The sequence below is a fragment of the Choloepus didactylus genome, chromosome 1 (genome assembly GCF_015220235.1).
Source record: "Choloepus didactylus isolate mChoDid1 chromosome 1, mChoDid1.pri, whole genome shotgun sequence".
Lineage (NCBI taxonomy): Eukaryota > Metazoa > Chordata > Mammalia > Pilosa > Megalonychidae > Choloepus > Choloepus didactylus.
The window spans coordinates 195634283-195653796 of NC_051307.1; the positions used below are offsets into that span (position 1 = coordinate 195634283).

The 19514-nt window shown below is 39.3% G+C and overlaps 1 protein-coding gene across 6 annotated transcripts in view; it reads left to right on the top strand.

Annotated features, from left to right (window-relative positions):
• SNRK (SNF related kinase) overlaps positions 1-19514 on the top strand; it is a 72694-nt gene extending 53180 nt beyond the window's left edge. For all 6 annotated transcript variants that reach the window (XM_037848448.1, XM_037848451.1, XM_037848450.1 and 3 more), the window contains 4 exons: positions 440-581; positions 5452-5664; positions 7644-7778; positions 15651-19514. In XM_037848448.1, the coding sequence (XP_037704376.1) occupies positions 440-581; positions 5452-5664; positions 7644-7778; positions 15651-16869 (1709 nt within the window). In that variant the 3' untranslated portion in view covers positions 16870-19514. The remainder of the gene's footprint in view (positions 1-439; positions 582-5451; positions 5665-7643; positions 7779-15650) is intronic.

The following is a 19514-nucleotide window of genomic DNA, read 5'->3' on the forward strand; positions in this document are numbered from 1 at the left end:
GAGTGAACAACTGAGGTAATTGTGACTTAAGACAAAATCCTTTTCAAGTCTCAGAAAATTAGTATCTTAGTTTCTATCTTTGATGTGTACAGTAATGGACGAAATAGCAGTATGTTCTCCATGGTTTAGGAGCCTTGATAGGTAATTTCCAGTAGGTGTTCTTGCCATTAACAAATAAATGAATTAATTCATCTTTTCATTGAACATTTATTGACCATTCACTGTCTGCCTGGCACTTGCCTTATGTGAGTATGAATATGAATAGCAGTGAACAAGACAGATTCCTTCCCTTCCCTGACTTACTGGGCTTAAGTTTTTTTCCCTAGATATTTTTGCTTTGAGAAATGAATGCTCTTGATTCATAAATAAAATGATAAATATTGTTAGTGTTTTTGGGGTTTTGACTGTCTGATATTTAACAGTATTTCTTTGATTGTAGATATATGGAGTCTGGGAGTGATCCTTTTCATGTTGGTGTGTGGGCAGCCACCCTTTCAAGAAGCCAATGACAGTGAAACATTGACAATGATCATGGATTGCAAATATACAGTACCGTCCCACGTGTCTAAAGAGTGTAAAGAGTAAGTAAAAAATTAAGTTAAAAAGTAAGTGGAAACCTTAAGCACTCATATTAAAACAAGAAATTTTATTTTATTCTATTAACATGCCAAGAAAATTTGAGTTGACTTCAGCATCCATGTATCTGGGTTCGTTTTAATTTTTGAATTTAAGATTTTACCTGTTGTTAAGAGTATTTTGGGGGATTAACCCAGAATATGATTTCAAATTTAAATTTCGAATTTAAGAAGCAAAGAAAAGAAATTTTGTTTTCAAGAAACCCTTTATAATGCTTCTTCAGCATCCAGGAGTAGTGGTTACTTTCATTTTAAGTGAAGTCATTACCTTGGGAACCCTCTTTCTCTGCAGTCAGCCGGAAGCAAGATCACCGGTAATATGTCAGTGCTTTTCAGTTCCCAAAAAGAGGGCATTTTCTTTCTTGAAACAGACCCTTGGCACACCATCTTAGGATTTATAGAGCATGTCTCAAATTTTATTCACCCTCCCTTTCCTTTCCCCACATTGACTAAAAATCTCTGGTTTGGCGATGTGACTTTGGGATGCCAATGACCAAAAGTTGACTCAAGTTGATAATCTGGAATTTAAAGTACTGTGTAATACTATTAGATGTGTAGTGAACTGTTGGAAGTTCAGTATTTCATAGACATTATGAGTGATATTTTTTAATATGAACTCAGATAAGATTATAGCCACTAGAAGTGCTGTAGTAAAATTTTGAGTTCTAGATCATGGTACTAAAGACGTGTTTCTCCCATCTTCTGGTGAGAAGGAAATCTCATAATTTGGGGACTCTTTTCTCTAAATGGAGCACCATTTTAGGCCATGTGGTCGATGGTTAAGAACTAAGGTAGTCAAACGGTCTGGATTCAAATACTGTCTTCTCCATTTACTAATGATGAGGGAGTGGTAGTACCTACCTTATGGGGTTATTGTGAAAATTAAATAATACATGTAAAGCTCGTAGCTCAGTCCTTAGCACATCAGAAGCACTCAATATGAATATTGTTATTGATGATGATGATTTTTATGCTATCACTATTATTATACTCTGCCCCAGGATGTGGGGCTGCCATTTGTGGGTATAGTTTGTGCATGTTAGATGTTTAAAATCCAAGGAATAGCTCCACAGCCCTTAACGAAAAAACTAAACAGAAAAACAGATTAGCTTACTTTTATTTTGACATATATTATTCAAAAGAATGTGTAAAAAATATATACGTAATAAAATAAACACCTGTGTTCCCATCATCTAGTTTAAGAAATAGACCAGTTATTAATATCTTAAAAGCCTTTTCTGTGCCTCTCTCCTAGAAGGATTATCTTTATTAATTATAAGACCATTCAGTTTTTCTATTTTTCTGTGTCAATTTGGCTGTTTTGTTTTTAGAGAAGCTTGTCTTTTCCTCTCAGGTTTACAGTCCATTGGCCTCAAGTATTTATAATATCCTATAATTATATTTTTGAAGTCACAGAATCTGTGGGGATTTTGCCTTTTTTCATTCTATTATTGACAATTTGTGCCTTCTCTTTTTTGTCTTGATCAGTCTTGCCAGAGATTTGTTAATTTTATTATTCTTTTTTAAAAGAACTGCCATTTGCCTTTAGTAATTCACATTTTTTTTGTTTTTGTTTTCCTCTTTATTATTTCCTTCCACCTGCTTCCTTGGGCTTATTCTGTTGTTCTTTTTCTTTCTTAGGTGGATACTCAACTCACAAATTTTCCTTTTCTTATGTAATATTTATTTAAGGCTATAAATTACCTTCTTAGTACCGTTTTAGCTGCATCCCACTAGTTATGATTTATAGTCTTCCTGTTATTACTCAGTTCTGAGTATTTTCTAGTTTCATTGATTGATTTGACCATTGAGTTGATTGGAGGAATGTTTTAAATCTCCAAAAATCTGCAGTTTTTCTAATTAGCTTTTTGTTATTGATTTCTAATTTAATTACATTGTGGTCCTAGAACAAAGTGTGTATTGTACCAGTTCTTTTACAAATTGTTGAGGCTTGCCTATCACCTAGGATGGAGTCAGTTTTGTAAATGATCCTTTTGTTCTGGAAAAGAATGTATATTTTCCAATTGTTGGAGCTAGAGTTATAAATACGTATTTAAGACTCAGCTTGTTAATTATGCTGTTCAAAATTACTTACATCCTTTCTGAGTTTGCTTAATCTATCAATTACTGAGAAATTTTTTCACTATGAGTAGATATAGTGTTTTATTCTTGGAGTTCTGTCCATTTTTACTTTGAGTGTTATGAGGCAATGTTATTAGGTACAAACAAGTTGAGAACTGTTTGATCTTCCTGGTGAATTGAACTTTTGTATTGCTGGGTAGTGTCTGATCCTCTTTAGCTCCAATAATGCTTGTTGCTGTAAAGTCAATCTGTGTTTTCTAGCTACATCAGCTTTCTTAGGTTAACACTTGTGTGCTATATAGTTTTTCATTCTTTTATTTTAAACCTTTCATTATCCTAGTTTTAAATATATCTTTTTTAACAGCCTGGAAGTGGGTTTTTCTTTAATACAATTGGATCATTTTTGTCTTTTAGTTGGAGAGTTTATTCTCATTTACTTTCTAGTTTTTACTGATAGATGTAGATGTATTTATGCCATCTTTTTATATATTTTATATTTATCCTACTTTTTTGGTTTTTTCCTTTTTATCCTTTCCTTTTTTGAGTTTGACTGGAATTTTTCTTTTTCCTCTCACTTAACTTTTTCCACCCAACTAGTTTGGAAGTTATAGTCTATTATTTTACTGATTTTCAACCTATTTTAATGCACATATACATATACTTAATTTAATAAAATCTATAGTTAATCTATAGTATATCCTTTTCGTAAACAACAAAAATTCTTAGAACACTTTAATTACCATCCAGTATTTTATTAATCTTTTTTTTTAACTCCACAAATTAGAAACTATTATTGTTTTATAAAGTCAAAAATCATTTAGAATTAGCCAAATATTTGATAAAAACTTGGTTCCTCATCCTTCTTGCATATCAAACCTTCCAGTTGGGATCATATTCTTCTGCCAAAATTACATCCTTTAGAATTTCTTTTGTGAGCATCTGTTGACAAACTTAATCAGTTTTTCTTTGAAATTGTGTTTATTTCACATCTCTTCTTGAAGGACAGTTTCTTTGGGTGTAGAATTCCAGGCTGGCAGTTATTTCCTTTTGGCTGGTTGAAGATGTTGTTCATTATCTGGCGTGCATTGGAGCTGTGCAGAAGCCAGCTGCCCATCTTGCTGTTCCTATGTAGGTGATCTGTCTTTCCTCTCAGGCGGCTTTGAGATCTTCTGTTTATTATGCATGGTATATGTTAGGGTTCCTAGCTCTGGATTTATTTTTCAGAATTTGGAAAATTCTTAGCCATTAGCTTTTCAAATGAAGCTTCTTCCCCATTTTTTCATTCCCTTCTGGAAATGTTACTAGGTGTATATGGTTATTAGTATATTTTCACTCTGTACTTGTCTTTTAACTTTTTTCGTATTTTTAATGTCTTAGTCTGCTCATACAGAGTTATTTCCTTTGCTCTGTCTGTCAATTCATTAATTTTCTCTTTATGTCTTATCTGTTGTTTACTTTATCCATTAAGTCTTAATTACAATTTCTGTTTTTCACTTTTAGAAACCCCATTTCATTTTTTCTCCAGACTGTATAGTAGTTTTGTTTAGGGTTTATACCTTGGTCAAATTTTCAAGCTTCTCCTTTATGTCTTAAACATATTCAACATTTATGTTCTGTGTCTAAATGTTTTCATATCTAAAAGCTTGCAATCCAATTTTGATGTCATGGCCCTTTGTGTTTTTTGACTGTGAGGTCATATTCCTTGTAATATTATTTGGGGCATTCTTTGAGGCCTGATTTTGTTACATTACTACTAAAAGGATTCACTTCTCAATAGTTGCCTAGGGGCACTGTCAGCCTGAAACCACTTTAAATTAACTTCTTCACTCTGTGGAACTGATAGATACTATTAATTTGGACCACAAACTTGTGTGAGGACCAGTTTGTAGTTAGAAGTTCTTAGAAGGAACTCCCTCATTCCATGCCAACTCTACAGCCAATGGTGAGGCATGCATATTTCCTTCTTGCCCTCTTCTGAGCAGTGAATATGTTTTCTCATTCACCCTCACACTGAAGCCAAGATCTCAGATTTTTGCAAGGACTCCAGTTGGACTATCCACCATCAGTAGGCTCTACACGTTATGTTCTGTTTCCTGCATCCAGTGTAACCTTCAAATCTGAAGCAGAAACCATCAGGTCCAAGGCCAGCTTTCTCATTCATCTCCTAAGGGTCCTGCTTTTACTCCGTTTTTAGCTGCTAAGTATTCCTTTTTTCCCTCCTTCCCTCCTTCTCTCTCTCTCTCCCTCCCTCCCTCCCCCTCCATCAACACAACAATACTTTAAATAAAATATATTTTTAAAATATATTGTATGGCATTTTAATTGCATTTATCAGGAGGGTCATTCATTCTTCCTGAAACAGAAGTTGTCTCATGCGCTCCATTCAGTATGTCATTGCTTCTGATTATATCTGGTTCTGGTATGCCACTAAGCCAGCAGTTAATTCAAGGAAGGATGTTACTTTGATACCTAGAGTTAATTACAGATTATAGGAAACTTATATTTGTGTGTTCGGCTTATTGGTATTTCTGGAGGTTGTGATATTTTTGTTTTTTGAATCTGATGTACTGAATTTTCATTATTCCTGTCTGCCCTCCTCCCTCTCCCCACCACTAGTTAACCTAATTAAATTGATTATGTAAATGCAGACAATAATTTTGATTAATAAAATAATCCACGATTACTAATCCTTGCCAGCAGTTTGCTTTAACAAAGGACTTAACTTCCTTTCCAGCCTTATCACACGGATGCTACAGAGAGATCCCAAGAAAAGGGCCTCTTTAGAAGAGATTGAAAACCATCCTTGGCTTCAGGGAGTGGACCCTTCACCGGCCACAAAGTATAACATCCCCCTTGTGTCATACAAAAATCTCTCGGAAGAGGAGCACAACAGCATCATTCAGCGCATGGTGCTTGGGGACATAGCTGATCGAGACGCCATTGTTGAGTATGTCAGCACTTATCAGTACAGGGGCCACAGGGTTAGGATTCTTGGAACAGGCCCTCCTCTTTCTCATTCACCCTCACACTCGTCAGGGCCTTTGAACACTGAGTTCCCAATTAGCAAGAGTTATTATCTTACTTATCTATAGAGTTCCTGTCCTAGTGCTTGGCCACTTGAGTTTTTTGTGTTAGTGAAGAAGCAAGCCATTGCTGGGTGGTGTCAGTGAATGCTGTGGCCTTTCCCCCTTCCTGTGGGGGTGGGTTGGAATATCCTGTTTTCTAGTCCCGTACACACCTTGTCCTTGATGGTGTCCTCTTCATCCCATTGTGTCCTGCTGTTACTCACAGTGAGCAGGGAGTGTGGGGTGGTACTGTGGGTGCACTGTAATTCAGGGGTTGGCAAATGGGGCCAGTTACACATTTTTGTAAGAAAAGTTTCATTGGACCACAGCCTTTAGGTTTTGTATTGTCAGTACTCTCATTGTACTACAACTGCAGAGTAGTTGGAACAGAAACCAGATGACTCAGAAAGCCTAAAATATTTATTCTCTGGCACTGTAGTGCTCCTGCTGCCGCAACCCAAAGCCCACCGATAACATAGGTTGTTAATTAAATCCTTAAAGACCAAATCCAATCTTTAATAATCTAAGAAGTTTAAAAACAAGGATTTAATATAGCATAAAGATGTGGTTGCTTTGTTTTAATGACAGTTAATTTCCATAAAAGTTCCTGTCTTTGAAAATAAGACACATTTCCATAAAAGAAAAAAATCCAAGTTATTTAACATGTTGAATGAAACAGCTGGATGTGATAGAAAGAGGGTGGACTCCATGCAAAAATGAGGTTCCCATTGAGAGGGCTGCTCTGACATGGTTGAGTGATTTGACCTAGTGCAGGAGGCAACAGTCCTGAGCTTGGAGTTTCTTAGCTGGTCTCAGTTCTTGCTTGCCACACGTTATGAGCAACTCATTCTGAGGGCAGTTCCTGTGTTTAAAGATACACAGTATGTCCCCCAAACTCAAGCCAACTGCTTTATGTGGTACTCAGCTGAAGGAACCACTCGAACAAATAAATGTGACCCCTGAGATCTTTGGAATCTTGCATTTCAGCCACCCCTGCCCCCATTAGCTGTGATCCTACTACACAGTTTGTAAAAAGTGATCTCCGCTGTGATTTCTTTTCTAAGTGTCCATTGTGTATTTTCACTGACTACAGAAAGTTTCTGAAAACAATAGTTATGTATTTCTGGACCTTGTGGGATCCTCAGTGGCACTCTCTGGCAAGTCCCACAGCAGGCCAGCTTGCAGGAGTGTGGGCAGAGGCCGGGGCCCTGTTGGGTGTTATGCCGCCAGTACCTAGCTAGCACAGCGCCTGGCCAGACTAGCACGTGGCAGTGCTACCTTTTAAACAGATGAGTATGTTGATTGTATTCAAGTAGGAGGTGACTGATGACATGCTCTCAACTGCATTAATTCTTTAGTGCCTAAAATGCAGTAAATTCAATGACAGTCTACAAATAAAAACTTTTCCTAGCATTTCTGTTTGATCCTGGTTTTTCATGTAGATTCATAACAGACCTCATCTTCATTTTATACTTCTAATGAAAGCAAGTAAGCCAGTTTAACAGAAATAAAGTTTGACACAAATTAACTTCTTCAATAATCTGTACAGACTTTTGGAAACTTCATTACCTTTTCATTTCACATCTTAAAGTTGACATCCACCCAGCTGCCAAGAGCACTTTAGATTTTTCTCGCTAGCAGATTTTTATGCAGTTGTTTTTTAGAATTTCAAGAGTAACCTAAATAGCAATTAGGAGTTTTTTTTTGTAGTTTTCATTTTTGTATAATTTGAAAGATTCCAAGTTGTTGAATTTCATTTGTTTATACTGTGTGTGTATGTGTGTTTGTATGTGTGTGTTAATTCTTCTTGTAAAAAGGAAAACTGATTAACTTATGTTCACTCTTACCTTGTTTTCCTCAGAGCCCTGGAAACCAATAGGTATAACCACATCACAGCCACTTACTTCTTGCTTGCTGAAAGGATCCTGAGAGAAAAGCAAGAGAAAGAAATACAGACCAGATCTGCAAGCCCTAGTAATATCAAGGCCCAGTTTAGGTGAGAAAAAAATCTTCACTGATTTTAGTAAGTTAACATTTTGAAATAGAGGACTTTCTTGTTAATGCTTCCTAACTCTGCAGTGTGAGAGATTACTAACATGGGTACAGCCTCATGGACATGCGTTGGAGTGGCCCACATACAGGGGACGGGGTGGGGGGGGTGGTCCCTTTGTCACCGGTGATGCCTTCTCCTCTTCTCAATGGGAAGAGGGGCTGTAGCTGGTGGCCTGGCCAGGAAAGCACATTTGGAGAAGCAGCCTCACACCAGAGGGTTTGCCTGATGTGTATTTATCTGTCATTTTCTTTAGTTTTTCATTCTAGAATGATGCTGGAATTTTCCCTCAGTTATTTGAAATCACTTTAAGAATACATAAGGTATTTCTGTGTCCCCCCCTTAAAAGCCTTCAAGTGATTAGATTAAACATCTCTCACTGTGGAAGACACTCCCCTTGACTGCAGATGTACTTAGCCACAGGTGAAATCAACATACTGATGATTTAAGTCCAAGAAATGTCCTTGCAGTAACGGTTAGGCCAGTGCTTGTTTGACCAGACAGCTGGGCACCATCACCTGGCCAAGTTGACACATGAACCTAACCATCACAGTGTGTATATTTTTTATTATTGAAAAAGAGGGAGAAAACCATTTGGATTTTAAATTACTTGCAGTCAGCTTGTTGTATGTCATTTGTTACCTGGGGTGGGGTGGCAGAGGAGAGAGGAAAACATTCCTGGATTGCCAAAGAATCAGAAGTTTAGAAGTTTTGTTTAATTGAATTTAGTGACTCCATTCATGTCCTGAGTGGATTCTTTTGCACAGAAATCTAAGCACAATGTATAGTGTCTGCTTGGATGAGGACTGGGCCTAGATGACAAGGGGTCTCCTGGAAATGAGATAAAACAGAAGACTGACGTTGCGAGGTTAGGGTCATCCATTCCTGACCTGATCCCTCAAGCGGGAAGAGCCACCTAAGACCAGCCAGTCACTGCACACCTGGTGTGCTGGGTCTGAAGCTGTCACCTGTCTTTTGGAGAAGAGAATATTCACATTAGAACTGTTTTCTGTTCAGTGAAACATGTCAGGATTCACATAAAGTTGATCAAATAGGTAAATGAATTTTAGTTTATTTACTTTATTATGGAATTAAGAAGACAGTAGTAGCTATAAAGAGATACCAGAGCCTTCCCAGCAGTTTTCCTTTTGCCCTCATGAGAATTCTGGAAGTGGCTTTGGGGGCCTCGTCTCTTCCTGTGGCACAGGGCCCACCTGCAGGTGGGAGGTCTCCTTACCTGCCTTTTCTTTATTATCACTGCAATTTTATTGGCAAAGCCCTGGACCTAACTTGGTTCTGTTGCTGGGTATCTCTTAGGATCAGAGTGGTTGAAACCTGGACTGAGTCAGGAGACTGGTGTTTAAACCGGCATTGTTAGTGGAAGGGAGGACAAGCCAGGCAGGAAGAGCCAGCCACAGAGAACAGATACACTCTTTGGGGCCAGGTGGATAACCCAGAGAAATTGGTGATGAGACTTGGGATGGGTCGTTATTAAAGGCTATGTCCCCCGGCTGGGCTGCTGGTGTCTTTGCAGGCAGTGCGTGGGTAGAGGAAGGCAGGGACTTGGCCTGTGGGTTCTGGGGTCAGGGGCAGAGTCCTAGGCCTGGAAATGGGGGCTCCAACTGGGGATTGAAGTGGAGAGGGATACCCGGTTTCAGGAGTATGGATGTAAGATGTGGCTCCACTCAAAGGAAAGATGTTTGTACAGATAGAATCCTGCAACAGTGAGGTGATGTGGTGTTGGGAGTTGGTGAATCTGGTAGCCTAAGGTTTCTTAAATTCTGTAACTGATTCTGTAACAAATATAGTAGAATTTTACATTGTTAATCAGCAATGTGAATAAATGTGCGGCTGCCCCCCTACATTTTTATGGAAGGTCTGAAAGAGAGAGGCATAGGCATTTAGATCTATTCTGAATCTAAAACTCTTGGGATGCCTTTGGGGGTTATCTGTGGACTGCAGAGAATCGTCCTCCAGCCTGCCCTAGAGAGCTGAGGACACACAATTGGAGCCCTCCAGAAAGGGGATAGACAGGGACAGTCCCTTCCTTCAGTCAGGTAATTCTGGGATGAAAAGCAAGAGGTTGATGTACTTACCGAAAGCAGGAGGTGGTCACACATCGTCAATTAGCAGTTGTTGGGTGGTGACCACTTCAGGGGATACTGCTACTTAGCTCACCTTTGGATTCTTCTATTAACAGGTTTGTTCTATTTAAGCGGGACCTGTGCAGAACATTTGAGAAAACATACGTGTAACAATTAGAGTAGATATTCTATATACAGTGGTCACTGGTCAATTTTTGCTCTTGCTTTATTGATTATTAGAACTGTATAACTTTACAGTTGCTTAGGACTCCAGGCTCTTGGGGCTCGTTGGGTCTTACTGGTGTAGGTTGGAAATAGCGTGGTCAAGGCTGCTGTTAGTGGAGCCTGGTGAAGCCCTCTGGGAAGCTGACCTCAGCCCACAGGAGGGGCTTGGTGTCTGACATCCTCTCAGAAAGAGACCACTGAGGCATCGACGCCTGACCGCATGTTCCATTGGCTTACAGACCATTCAGAGGCTTCATAAGGCTGCAGAGTCGAGCCACTGCCTTGGGATCCAGACTATCACCAGACATCACTGCCTCCTTCAGTCTTCATGTGACCTTGGGCACATTACTTTCCCTCTATGTGTCTTGATTTCTTCCTCTGTAAAAGGGGTATAATAATAGCACCAGCCTCACAGTATTGTGGGATTAAATGAATCAGTCCCTGTAAGGCTCTTACACAGAGGCTGGCTTCCAGTAAGCATGTGATCAGTGTGAGTTGTGCTGTTGATGTGACTTATTTATAATTCTTGTTACCAATCTTGCTTCTCTTTTATTAAGTAAAGACAGGATTTTCTTACAAAGTTGTGGCTTTAAGAATGACTTATTTAATCCCATACAGTGTTGGGGCGAGATATGTGTTCAGTAGATGTGAAGTATTTAACAATTTGATCCACTCATATCAGTGCTATAAAATTCCTTGGAGTTTTTAAAATCAGGTTTTATTTTCAGGGTAACAAAATTGGTGTGAAAATGAAAATGTCCACAGTGTGGAAGTGGTTGGTTTAAGTGTCTCTGGCATGTACTATTCCCCACAGCAGTTGAGAATTTTAAGGTGTTTATTCAAAATAGAGGCTAAAGAGAGAGCCTCATTTTCAAATGTCTTCTTTGGCTACCAAGCTATGTTTTTGGTAACTCCAGATTGGGGAATAAAATAAAAGTTTAAATAATAATGAGCTTTGCTATGCATTAAAAAGTATGCTTGTTTATGTTTTCTTTAGTAAATGCATTTTTTAGTTAGGGAAGAAGAGATTTATGTATGCTAATATTCACTGGACTTAAATCATTTAAATCCATTAAAATTTTTTCCCCTTATTTTTGTAAACACCACACTTTTACACCATCATGCAAAATCAGGAAGAACAGAAATTTCAGGTGACTTTTATTAGCAATAATACACCTTTAAAGGCTGCCATCTAAGAACCAAAGGAACAAAACATGTGGTATTGAGGTTGGTTTTGGCAGTAACCCTTGTATGCTTTTTTTCTTTTCGTTCATTTATTGACTCAGCAAAGGAAAAAAACAACTGGTAAGTGGTGTGCTTTCTCTTTCTTTTCCCTCCACAAATCAAGGTTATAGCCCAGTTGCACCCACTACTCAGATGAAATAGCCTCATCAAATCCCTCTGCACAACTGGGGCCCACTGGTTCTTGCCAGGTCCATCAGTGATGCCCTTTAGGGTACTCAGGGTCAACTCTGGCTTCTGATGGAGGGGCTTGGCTCATGGGGACAGCCAGGCATGGATTCTGATGGCCACTCACTACTTTAACTCCAGCTCTGGGATACAGCTATTTGGCTCTTCCCCAATGCCAGGTAGCACGTTAGCAGTATCCCCCTCAAGGTTCCTTCTTGCCCTCCTTCCCTTTCTGGAGGCCAGATGCTGTCTGGGGAGAGATTGGTCTTAGCTGGGCAAAACTGCCTTTAAAGTGACTTCATGTTTGAATGGAGTCCATTGGAAATGCTGAAGACCAGGCACTCTTGTGCAGATCCAAGTGCTTGATGGGACCCTTTCAGATTTTATGTTCCAAAACAGGCTGTAAAATATGACCCATGGGTCAAATGGCCTGCCATCTGTTTTCGAAAATCAGGTTTTATTGGAACATAACCATGCCCTTTCATTTATGTATTATGTTATCTGTGGCTGCTTTGTGCGATAACGGAATTCAGAAGTACTAACAAGACTATATGGTCTACAAGGTTGAAAATATTTACTCTCTGGCCCTTTTCAGAAAATGTTTGCCACCTCCTGTCTTAAAGTCTTATGGTTCTAAAATTCTGTAGCATTAGGAGCTAACAACTGTAACAATCTTTGGATTCCAATATTCCAAGTTTCTTCTAGGTTGAACCACATGAAATCAGCTATTTTCAACCATTTCTGACCTACACAAATGGCAAATTCATATGATTCAATTTAAAATTTTAATATTATGTATGTCTAATGTTTCAAGGTACCAAAAATTTTAAAATTTTCTGTTTTGCAGATTCTAAGATTCTGTGGGTCAAAATGATGAGTGGCCATATTGATAATTAGGGGTTGCTGCTGTGTTAGAGGAGGGAAATGTATGAAAGTTAATTAGCACACATAAAAGAGTTTAGTTAATAAATTCATTAAAAAAAAAGTAGGTCAATGGGACCTTATGGAGTAATGGATGAAATACAGAGGGGAGAGGACAATGTTTGAATCCTTGCCATCCCAAGACTAGGGGGAACCTAGGCATGATTGGGGCTTGACTGGATGAACCCGAGGACCTAAATGAGGCTCATCTGAGCATGTACTGTTCTTTTGGTTGCTCCAGAAACATCCCTCTGCTCCCCGCTCTCACCTCCACCTTTTAAATTAGAGAAGTTGTGGATTTACAGAAAAATCATGCATAAAATACAGGATTCCCATATATCACCTGTTACGGTTTGCTAATGCTGCCAGAGTGGAAAATACCAGAAATGGATTGGCTTTTGTAAAGGGGGTTTATTTGGTTACAAAGTTACAGTCTGAAGGCTATAAAGTGTCCAAGGTAAGGCATTAACAATCAGGTACCTTCACCGAAGGATGGCCATTGGCATCTGGAAAACCTCTGTTAGCTTGGAAGGCACTTGGCTGGCATCCTCTTGCTTCCAGATGGCATTTCAAAATGGTGCCCTCCAAAATGTTGCTCTTGGGGCATTTTGTCCTCTCTTAGCTGCAGCTGCTCTTCAAAATGTCACTCTCAGTTGCTCTGAAGTCCCTCTGTTTGTGAGCTCTTTTTATAGGACTCCAGTGAACTAATCAAGACCCACCCTGAATGGGCAGGGCCACGTTTCCATGGAAACATTCAATCAAGAGGTAATACCCTAATCAAAGGTGTCACTCACAGTTGGGTGGGTCACATCTTCATGGAAACACTCAATCAGAAGGTTCCAACCTAATCAACACTAATATGCCTGCCCCCACAAGATTGCATTAAAGAATATGGCTTTTTCTGGGGGACATAATATATACTAACCAGCACACCACCCTATTCTTAACAGCTTGCACTGGTGTGTGTGTAGTACATTTGTTACAACTGATGAAAGCACATTTTAATAATTATACTATTAACCATAGTTCATGGTTTAACTTTGGGCTCACTATGTTGTACATTACTTTGGATTTTTGTAAAAAATTTTATTCTAGTAACATATATACAACCTAGCATTTCCCCTTGTAACCACATTCAAATATACAATTCATTGTTGTTAATTATGCTCACCATGTTGTGCTACCATTGCCGCCATCCATTACCAAAACTTTTTCATCATCCCAAATATAAACTCTGTCCATTTTAAGCCTTAACTCCCTATTCCCTACACCCTCCCCATTCCCTAGTAATGTATATTCTAGATTCTTAATCTTTGAATTTGCTTATTCTAATTATTTCATATCAGTGAGATCATACAATATTTTTCCTTCTGTGTCTGGCTTATTTCGCTCTACATGATGTCCTCAGGGTTCATCCATGTTGTCATATGTATCAAAACTTCATTCCTTTTTGTGGCTGAATAACACTCCATTGATGTATATACCACATTTTGTTTATGCATTCATCGGTTGATGGATGCTTGGCAATTTATGAATAATGCATATTGGTGTGAAAATAACTATGTCCTTGCTTTCAGTTTTGGGGGGTATATAGTGAATAGAGGGATTGCTGATTCATATGGTAATTCTATACTTAGCTTTCCAAGGAACTTCCAAACTGTCTTCCACAGCGGCTGCACCATTTTACATTGCCACCAGCAGAGAATGAGTGTTCCTGTTTTTCCACATCCTCTCTAACACTTGTACTTTTCTGTTTTCTTAATAGTAGCCATTCTAGTTTGTGTGAAATGGTATCTCAAGGTTTTGATTTGCATTTCCCTGATGGCTAATGATGTTGAGCATCTTTTCATATGCTTTTTGGCCATTTGTATATCTTCTTTAGAGAAATGTCTATTCAAGTCCCTGACCCATTTTTCAGTTGAGCTGTTTGTCATTTTGTTGTTGAGTTGAAGGATTTCTCTATTTATTCTAGATATTAACTCCCCATCAGTTTTGTGGTTTCCAAACATTTTCTGCCATTGTGTAGGGGGTTGTTTTACTTTCATGATAAAATCCTTTGATGTACAAAAGTTTTTAATTTTGATGAGGTCTCATTTATCTGTTTTTTCTTTAGTTGCTTGTGCTTTAGATGTGAAGTCTAAGAAACCAGTGCTTATCATGACGTCCTGAAGATGCTTTCCTATGTTTTCTTCTAGGAATTTTATAGTTCTGGCTCTTATATTTAGGTCTTTGCTCCATTTAGAGTTGTTTTTTATATAGCGTGAGGTAGTGGTCCACCTTCATTATTTTGCAAATGGAGATCCAGTTTTCCCAGCACCATTTGTTGAAGAGACCATTCTTTCCCAATTAAGTAGTCGTTGTCCTTTTGTCAAAAATCAGTTGATTTCTCAACTCTTAGTTTGATTCCATTGGTCCATATGTCTGTCTTTGTGCCAGTACCATGCTGTTTTGATTACTGTGACTTTATAATAAGTTTTAAGATTGGGAAGTGTGAGTCCTCCAATTTTGTTCTTCTTTTTTCAAGAAGATAGCTTTGCCTATTTAGGGTCTCTTACCCTTCCGTATAAATTTGATGATTGACTTTTCCATTTCTGCAAAGAAGGTCATTGGAATTTTGATTGGGATTGCATTGAATCTGTAAATCATTTTGTGTAGAATTGACATCTTAACAATATTTAGTCTTCCAGCCCATGAACAAAGAATGGCCTTTTGTTTATTTAGGTCTTCTCTTCTTTGATTTCTTTTAGCAACTACTGTTTTATTGTTTTCTGTGTACAGGTCTTTTACATCCTTGGTTAGATTTATTCTTAGATATTTGATTGCTATTGTAAATGAGATTCTTTTCTTCCTTGTATGCTTTTAAAAATATTTTTCTTATAGTATCAGGCTTTGGTATGGAAATGATAGATTAGTTCTTTGCCCTTTTTTCTTTTCTGATAACGAAGATGAATTTTTCACTTGGCCAATGAGCCACAGACTGAACCAACCGTGTTTCAAAACCACATTTGCCCTTCTTGTGTCTTTGCTAATGTTTACAGGATGTTGAATGGGTTTGTAAGGCTGCTGCTGTCTTATTTTTTTTAAATCTGTGGATTTTGCCCAGTAAGTTTTATATAATGTGTTTTGCTAACATATGCATATTATTACATGACTTTTCTTTTTCCAATCTGTTACACAGGCAGTCATGGCCAACCAAAATCGATGTACCCCAGGACCTTGAGGATGACCTCACAGCCACTCCTCTGTCCCATGCGACTGTCCCTCAGTCTCCTGCTCGTGCTGCTGACAACGTCCTCAATGGCCACAGGAGCAAAGGCCTGTGTGACTCAGCGAAGAAGGATGACCTCCCTGAGTTGGCCGGACCAGCACTGTCCACGGTTCCTCCCGCAGGCTTGAAACCCACAGGCGGTGGGCGGAAATGTCTGTTCAGGGTGGAAGAAGATGAAGAGGAAGATGAGGAGGACAAGAAACCCATGTCCCTCTCAACACAAGTGGTTTTGCGCCGGAAGCCATCTGTGACCAACCGCTTGACATCTAGGAAGAGTGCTCCTGTTCTCAACCAGATCTTTGAGGAAGGGGAATCTGATGATGAGTTTGACATGGATGAGAATCTGCCTCCCAAGCTGAGCAGGTTAAAAATGAACATTGCTTCCCCAGGTACAGTTCACAAACGCTACCACCGGAGGAAAAGTCAGGGCCGGGGCTCCAGCTGCAGTAGTTCAGAGACCAGTGATGATGACTCAGAAAGCCGGCGGCGGCTTGATAAAGACAGTGGGTTTACCTACTCTTGGCATCGCCGGGATAGCAGCGAGGGGCCCCCTGGCAGTGAGGGGGATGGTGGGGGCCAGAGCAAGCCAAGCAACAGCAGCGGAGGGGCGGACAAGGCAAGTCCCAGCGAGAACAACGCCGGTGGGGGCAGCCCCGCCAGTGGCTCCGGCGGCAACCCCAGCAACACGTCGGGTACCACGCGCCGCTGCACTGGCCCCGTCAACTCCATGCAGCTGGCCTCTCGCAGTGCTGGGGAGCTTGTTGAGAGCCTCAAACTCATGGGCCTCTGCCTTGGCTCCCAGCTGCATGGGAGTACCAAGTACATTATTGATCCACCTAATGGCTTGTCGTTTTCCAGTGTGAAAGTCCAAGAGAAGTCTACGTGGAAAATGTGCATCAGCTCCACAGGGAATGCAGGGCAGGCCCCTGCAATGGGCAGCATAAAGTTTTTCTCTGACCGGATGTCAGACACCACCACCGACTTGGAACGGATAAAGAGCAAGAACCTGAAAAATAACGTGCTACAGCTACCTCTGTGTGAAAAGACCATCTCTGTGAACATCCAGCGGAACCCTAAGGAGGGGCTGCTGTGCGCCTCCAGCCAGGCCAGTTGCTGCCACGTCATTTGACTGGCCCAGCTTGGCCACTAGCACGCCTCCTGCTCAGAGCTGTGAAGACCGGCTCACTTCACTGTTCCCTCTTCTGTTTTACTTTTTTTAAAAAGTGGGCGTTAGGAGCAATTATTTATTACTTTTTTATTTGTTCGCCTGACGATGTGACAATGCATGGTCTTTGCATGCTGCTAGACAATTCTTTTCCAGCCAAAAAGTCTATTGTGTAATTTTTACTTTTATAATTTTAATGTGGATGATCAGGATTAAATTAAAATGTATATTTGGAACCTAATATAAATGGAGCACTTAGAAATTTGATGTTTCTGCACTTAACCTAGAAAGAGAAAAAATGCTTTTGTTTCCTTGTGAGAAATCTAAATTCCTGTCCTGACCTTCTGAGAGAGGGAAACTCCATGCTCTGAGGCACCCTCTGTGATGTCTGAGACAGAACCAAAGCAATAACGTCGCAACGCTGGCAGGCCTGGGTGAGGGGTGAGCACCTGGGCACCCGCTCAGCCTGCTAGGGCCTGTGCAGAGCAGAGTGCAGCGAGCGTCTGCACCGAGAACCTGAAACCATGCTTTGAACATACCCACACCTGTTTGTCTTAAGCTATAGTGTGGAAAAAAAAAAAAAAAAAAGCCTGGTCTCTGAAAATTTAACTGAAAAAGATTCTCTTGTTTTTGTAGTAGGTGAGATAAAGTACTTAGATTTATAAGGCAGCTTCCCCAGTAGTGATAACTTAATTACAAGCAGACAATCTTATTTTGTTATGTGAAGTGAATCGATGATGTCTTTACTTATAGAGAGTATGTCTGTCTAACAGAACAAAAAGATGCTCTGTGTAAATTCCTTCCCTTAGGGCACACCCCAGGGTTTCCTTTAAAACCATGTAGATAGAAGAGACTATAGAGGGCCTAGGATGGAGGCAAAAGTATACACAGATGCTGGCAAAGTCAAACCCCGGAGAAATGAAAAAAAAAACGTCGTTTCTTTTCTTTTTTTAGGTGTTTGATAGTTAGGTTTTCTCTTTTGTTATTTCCATTATTTTACATCCTTTGGCTCAGTTAGCTATGAAAATAGGCAGATCAAAAAATACACATAAAAGGGTAAAATTCACACATGCAGAATAAAGAAAAACACACAAAACCTGCTTTGTATTTTGTTATTGTTGTTGCTGGAAGCATTTTTCACTTTGCCTTCCTGCCAAAATAATAATCAAAGAACTTGTGCTTTAAACTATTCCTGTACAAAGACTACTACTTTTGACCAGATAATCATCTTTCATGGGATATATATATTTATATATTGCAGATTGCTAATTTTGGAAGGGGCCAGATGTTATCATTCATGCTGCGCCCTGGGGTCTTAAAAGCAGTGCTTTAGCAGAATTGGTGATGGGATGTGGCAGCCCCAACAGTGGCAGGGCCCCGGGGGCCTTCCCACACGCCAGCCTCCTATCACATCTCCAAAGTGACAGACCTGGACACCTCCGGTCATGTCATTTGTAGAGTGGGCAGAGCACCAGAGAACTGCATTATGTTGGTTGTGGTTTCTTCAAGTCCACACACCAACTCTGCTAACTTTAAGGTTAATATCTTTTACTCAGAACTCTGAATTTCATGGTATACTTACTAAACTAAGTAAAAGTGATACTTAAAACACTTAATTTACTTTCTAGACCTAGGCTAGATATGTTTTAAGCTATAGCTCTATATCCATTGTGATATTTATAATTGAAAAGCTACAAAAATAGATGTGTGGGTGAAGCCATAGAACATATTTGCTTGAAATTCTTGAGCAGGGATCTTATAAAGGGCCAGAAATAAGATGTGTGGTTCACATAGATAGTGAGCGTAACATCTGTATTAAACGTAGGAAAGAAGTTTATAAAGGGCATTGGCAATAAACTCTTTGTTGCAGCTGTTTTCCAAGTAATGTAAATATTTTTTCCTGTGATTATGTATAGCCTTGGAATGGCACCTTTTAACTAACCCATATGTGTTTGGTTTTCAATGGTTTTTTATATTCAGATGTATATATGGTGCTCACTTTAGGATCAGCAGTGTTGACCATTTATGCTGCATAGCTGTATTATAGCCTTATTAGTTGTGTGTGGTTGGTTGACCCTCTGGGTATACAAATGTTAGTCTGAGTGGTGTCTTACTCATTTGTTCACAAGTGAATGATTGTGCATGTGTTGTATGTCATAATATGTCGTCACATAAAAGGGAGGGAGTGGATAACCATTACGTTAAGATAATATTGGACCAAACTACTTACTTGCTCTAAACGGTTTCTTGTACCCCTTAACCTGTCTTCAAAAGTTGCACATAGTTACAGTAGTGTATAAATTAAATATTGTGGAAAAACAGTTAGTCTTGTATTTTTCTGTATGTGTGTATATATAATTATGTACTTCTGGCAATTCTATCTGTATTTAAAGATGTGACAATCTCGACACTGATTTTAAGAATAGCCGTGAGATTGAATTGAATTCTATGAAGTAAGGATGTGTGTTAAGAGGGTACAGAATTATCAACTGATTTGGTCAGTTGCTTCCAGTGCTGGTTGATTTTTCTCATTGTGTAAACATTGACAGGTATGTGACAAATGGGAAAAAAATCCAAATAATAAAGTGACATATTGGTGTTCAGCAATA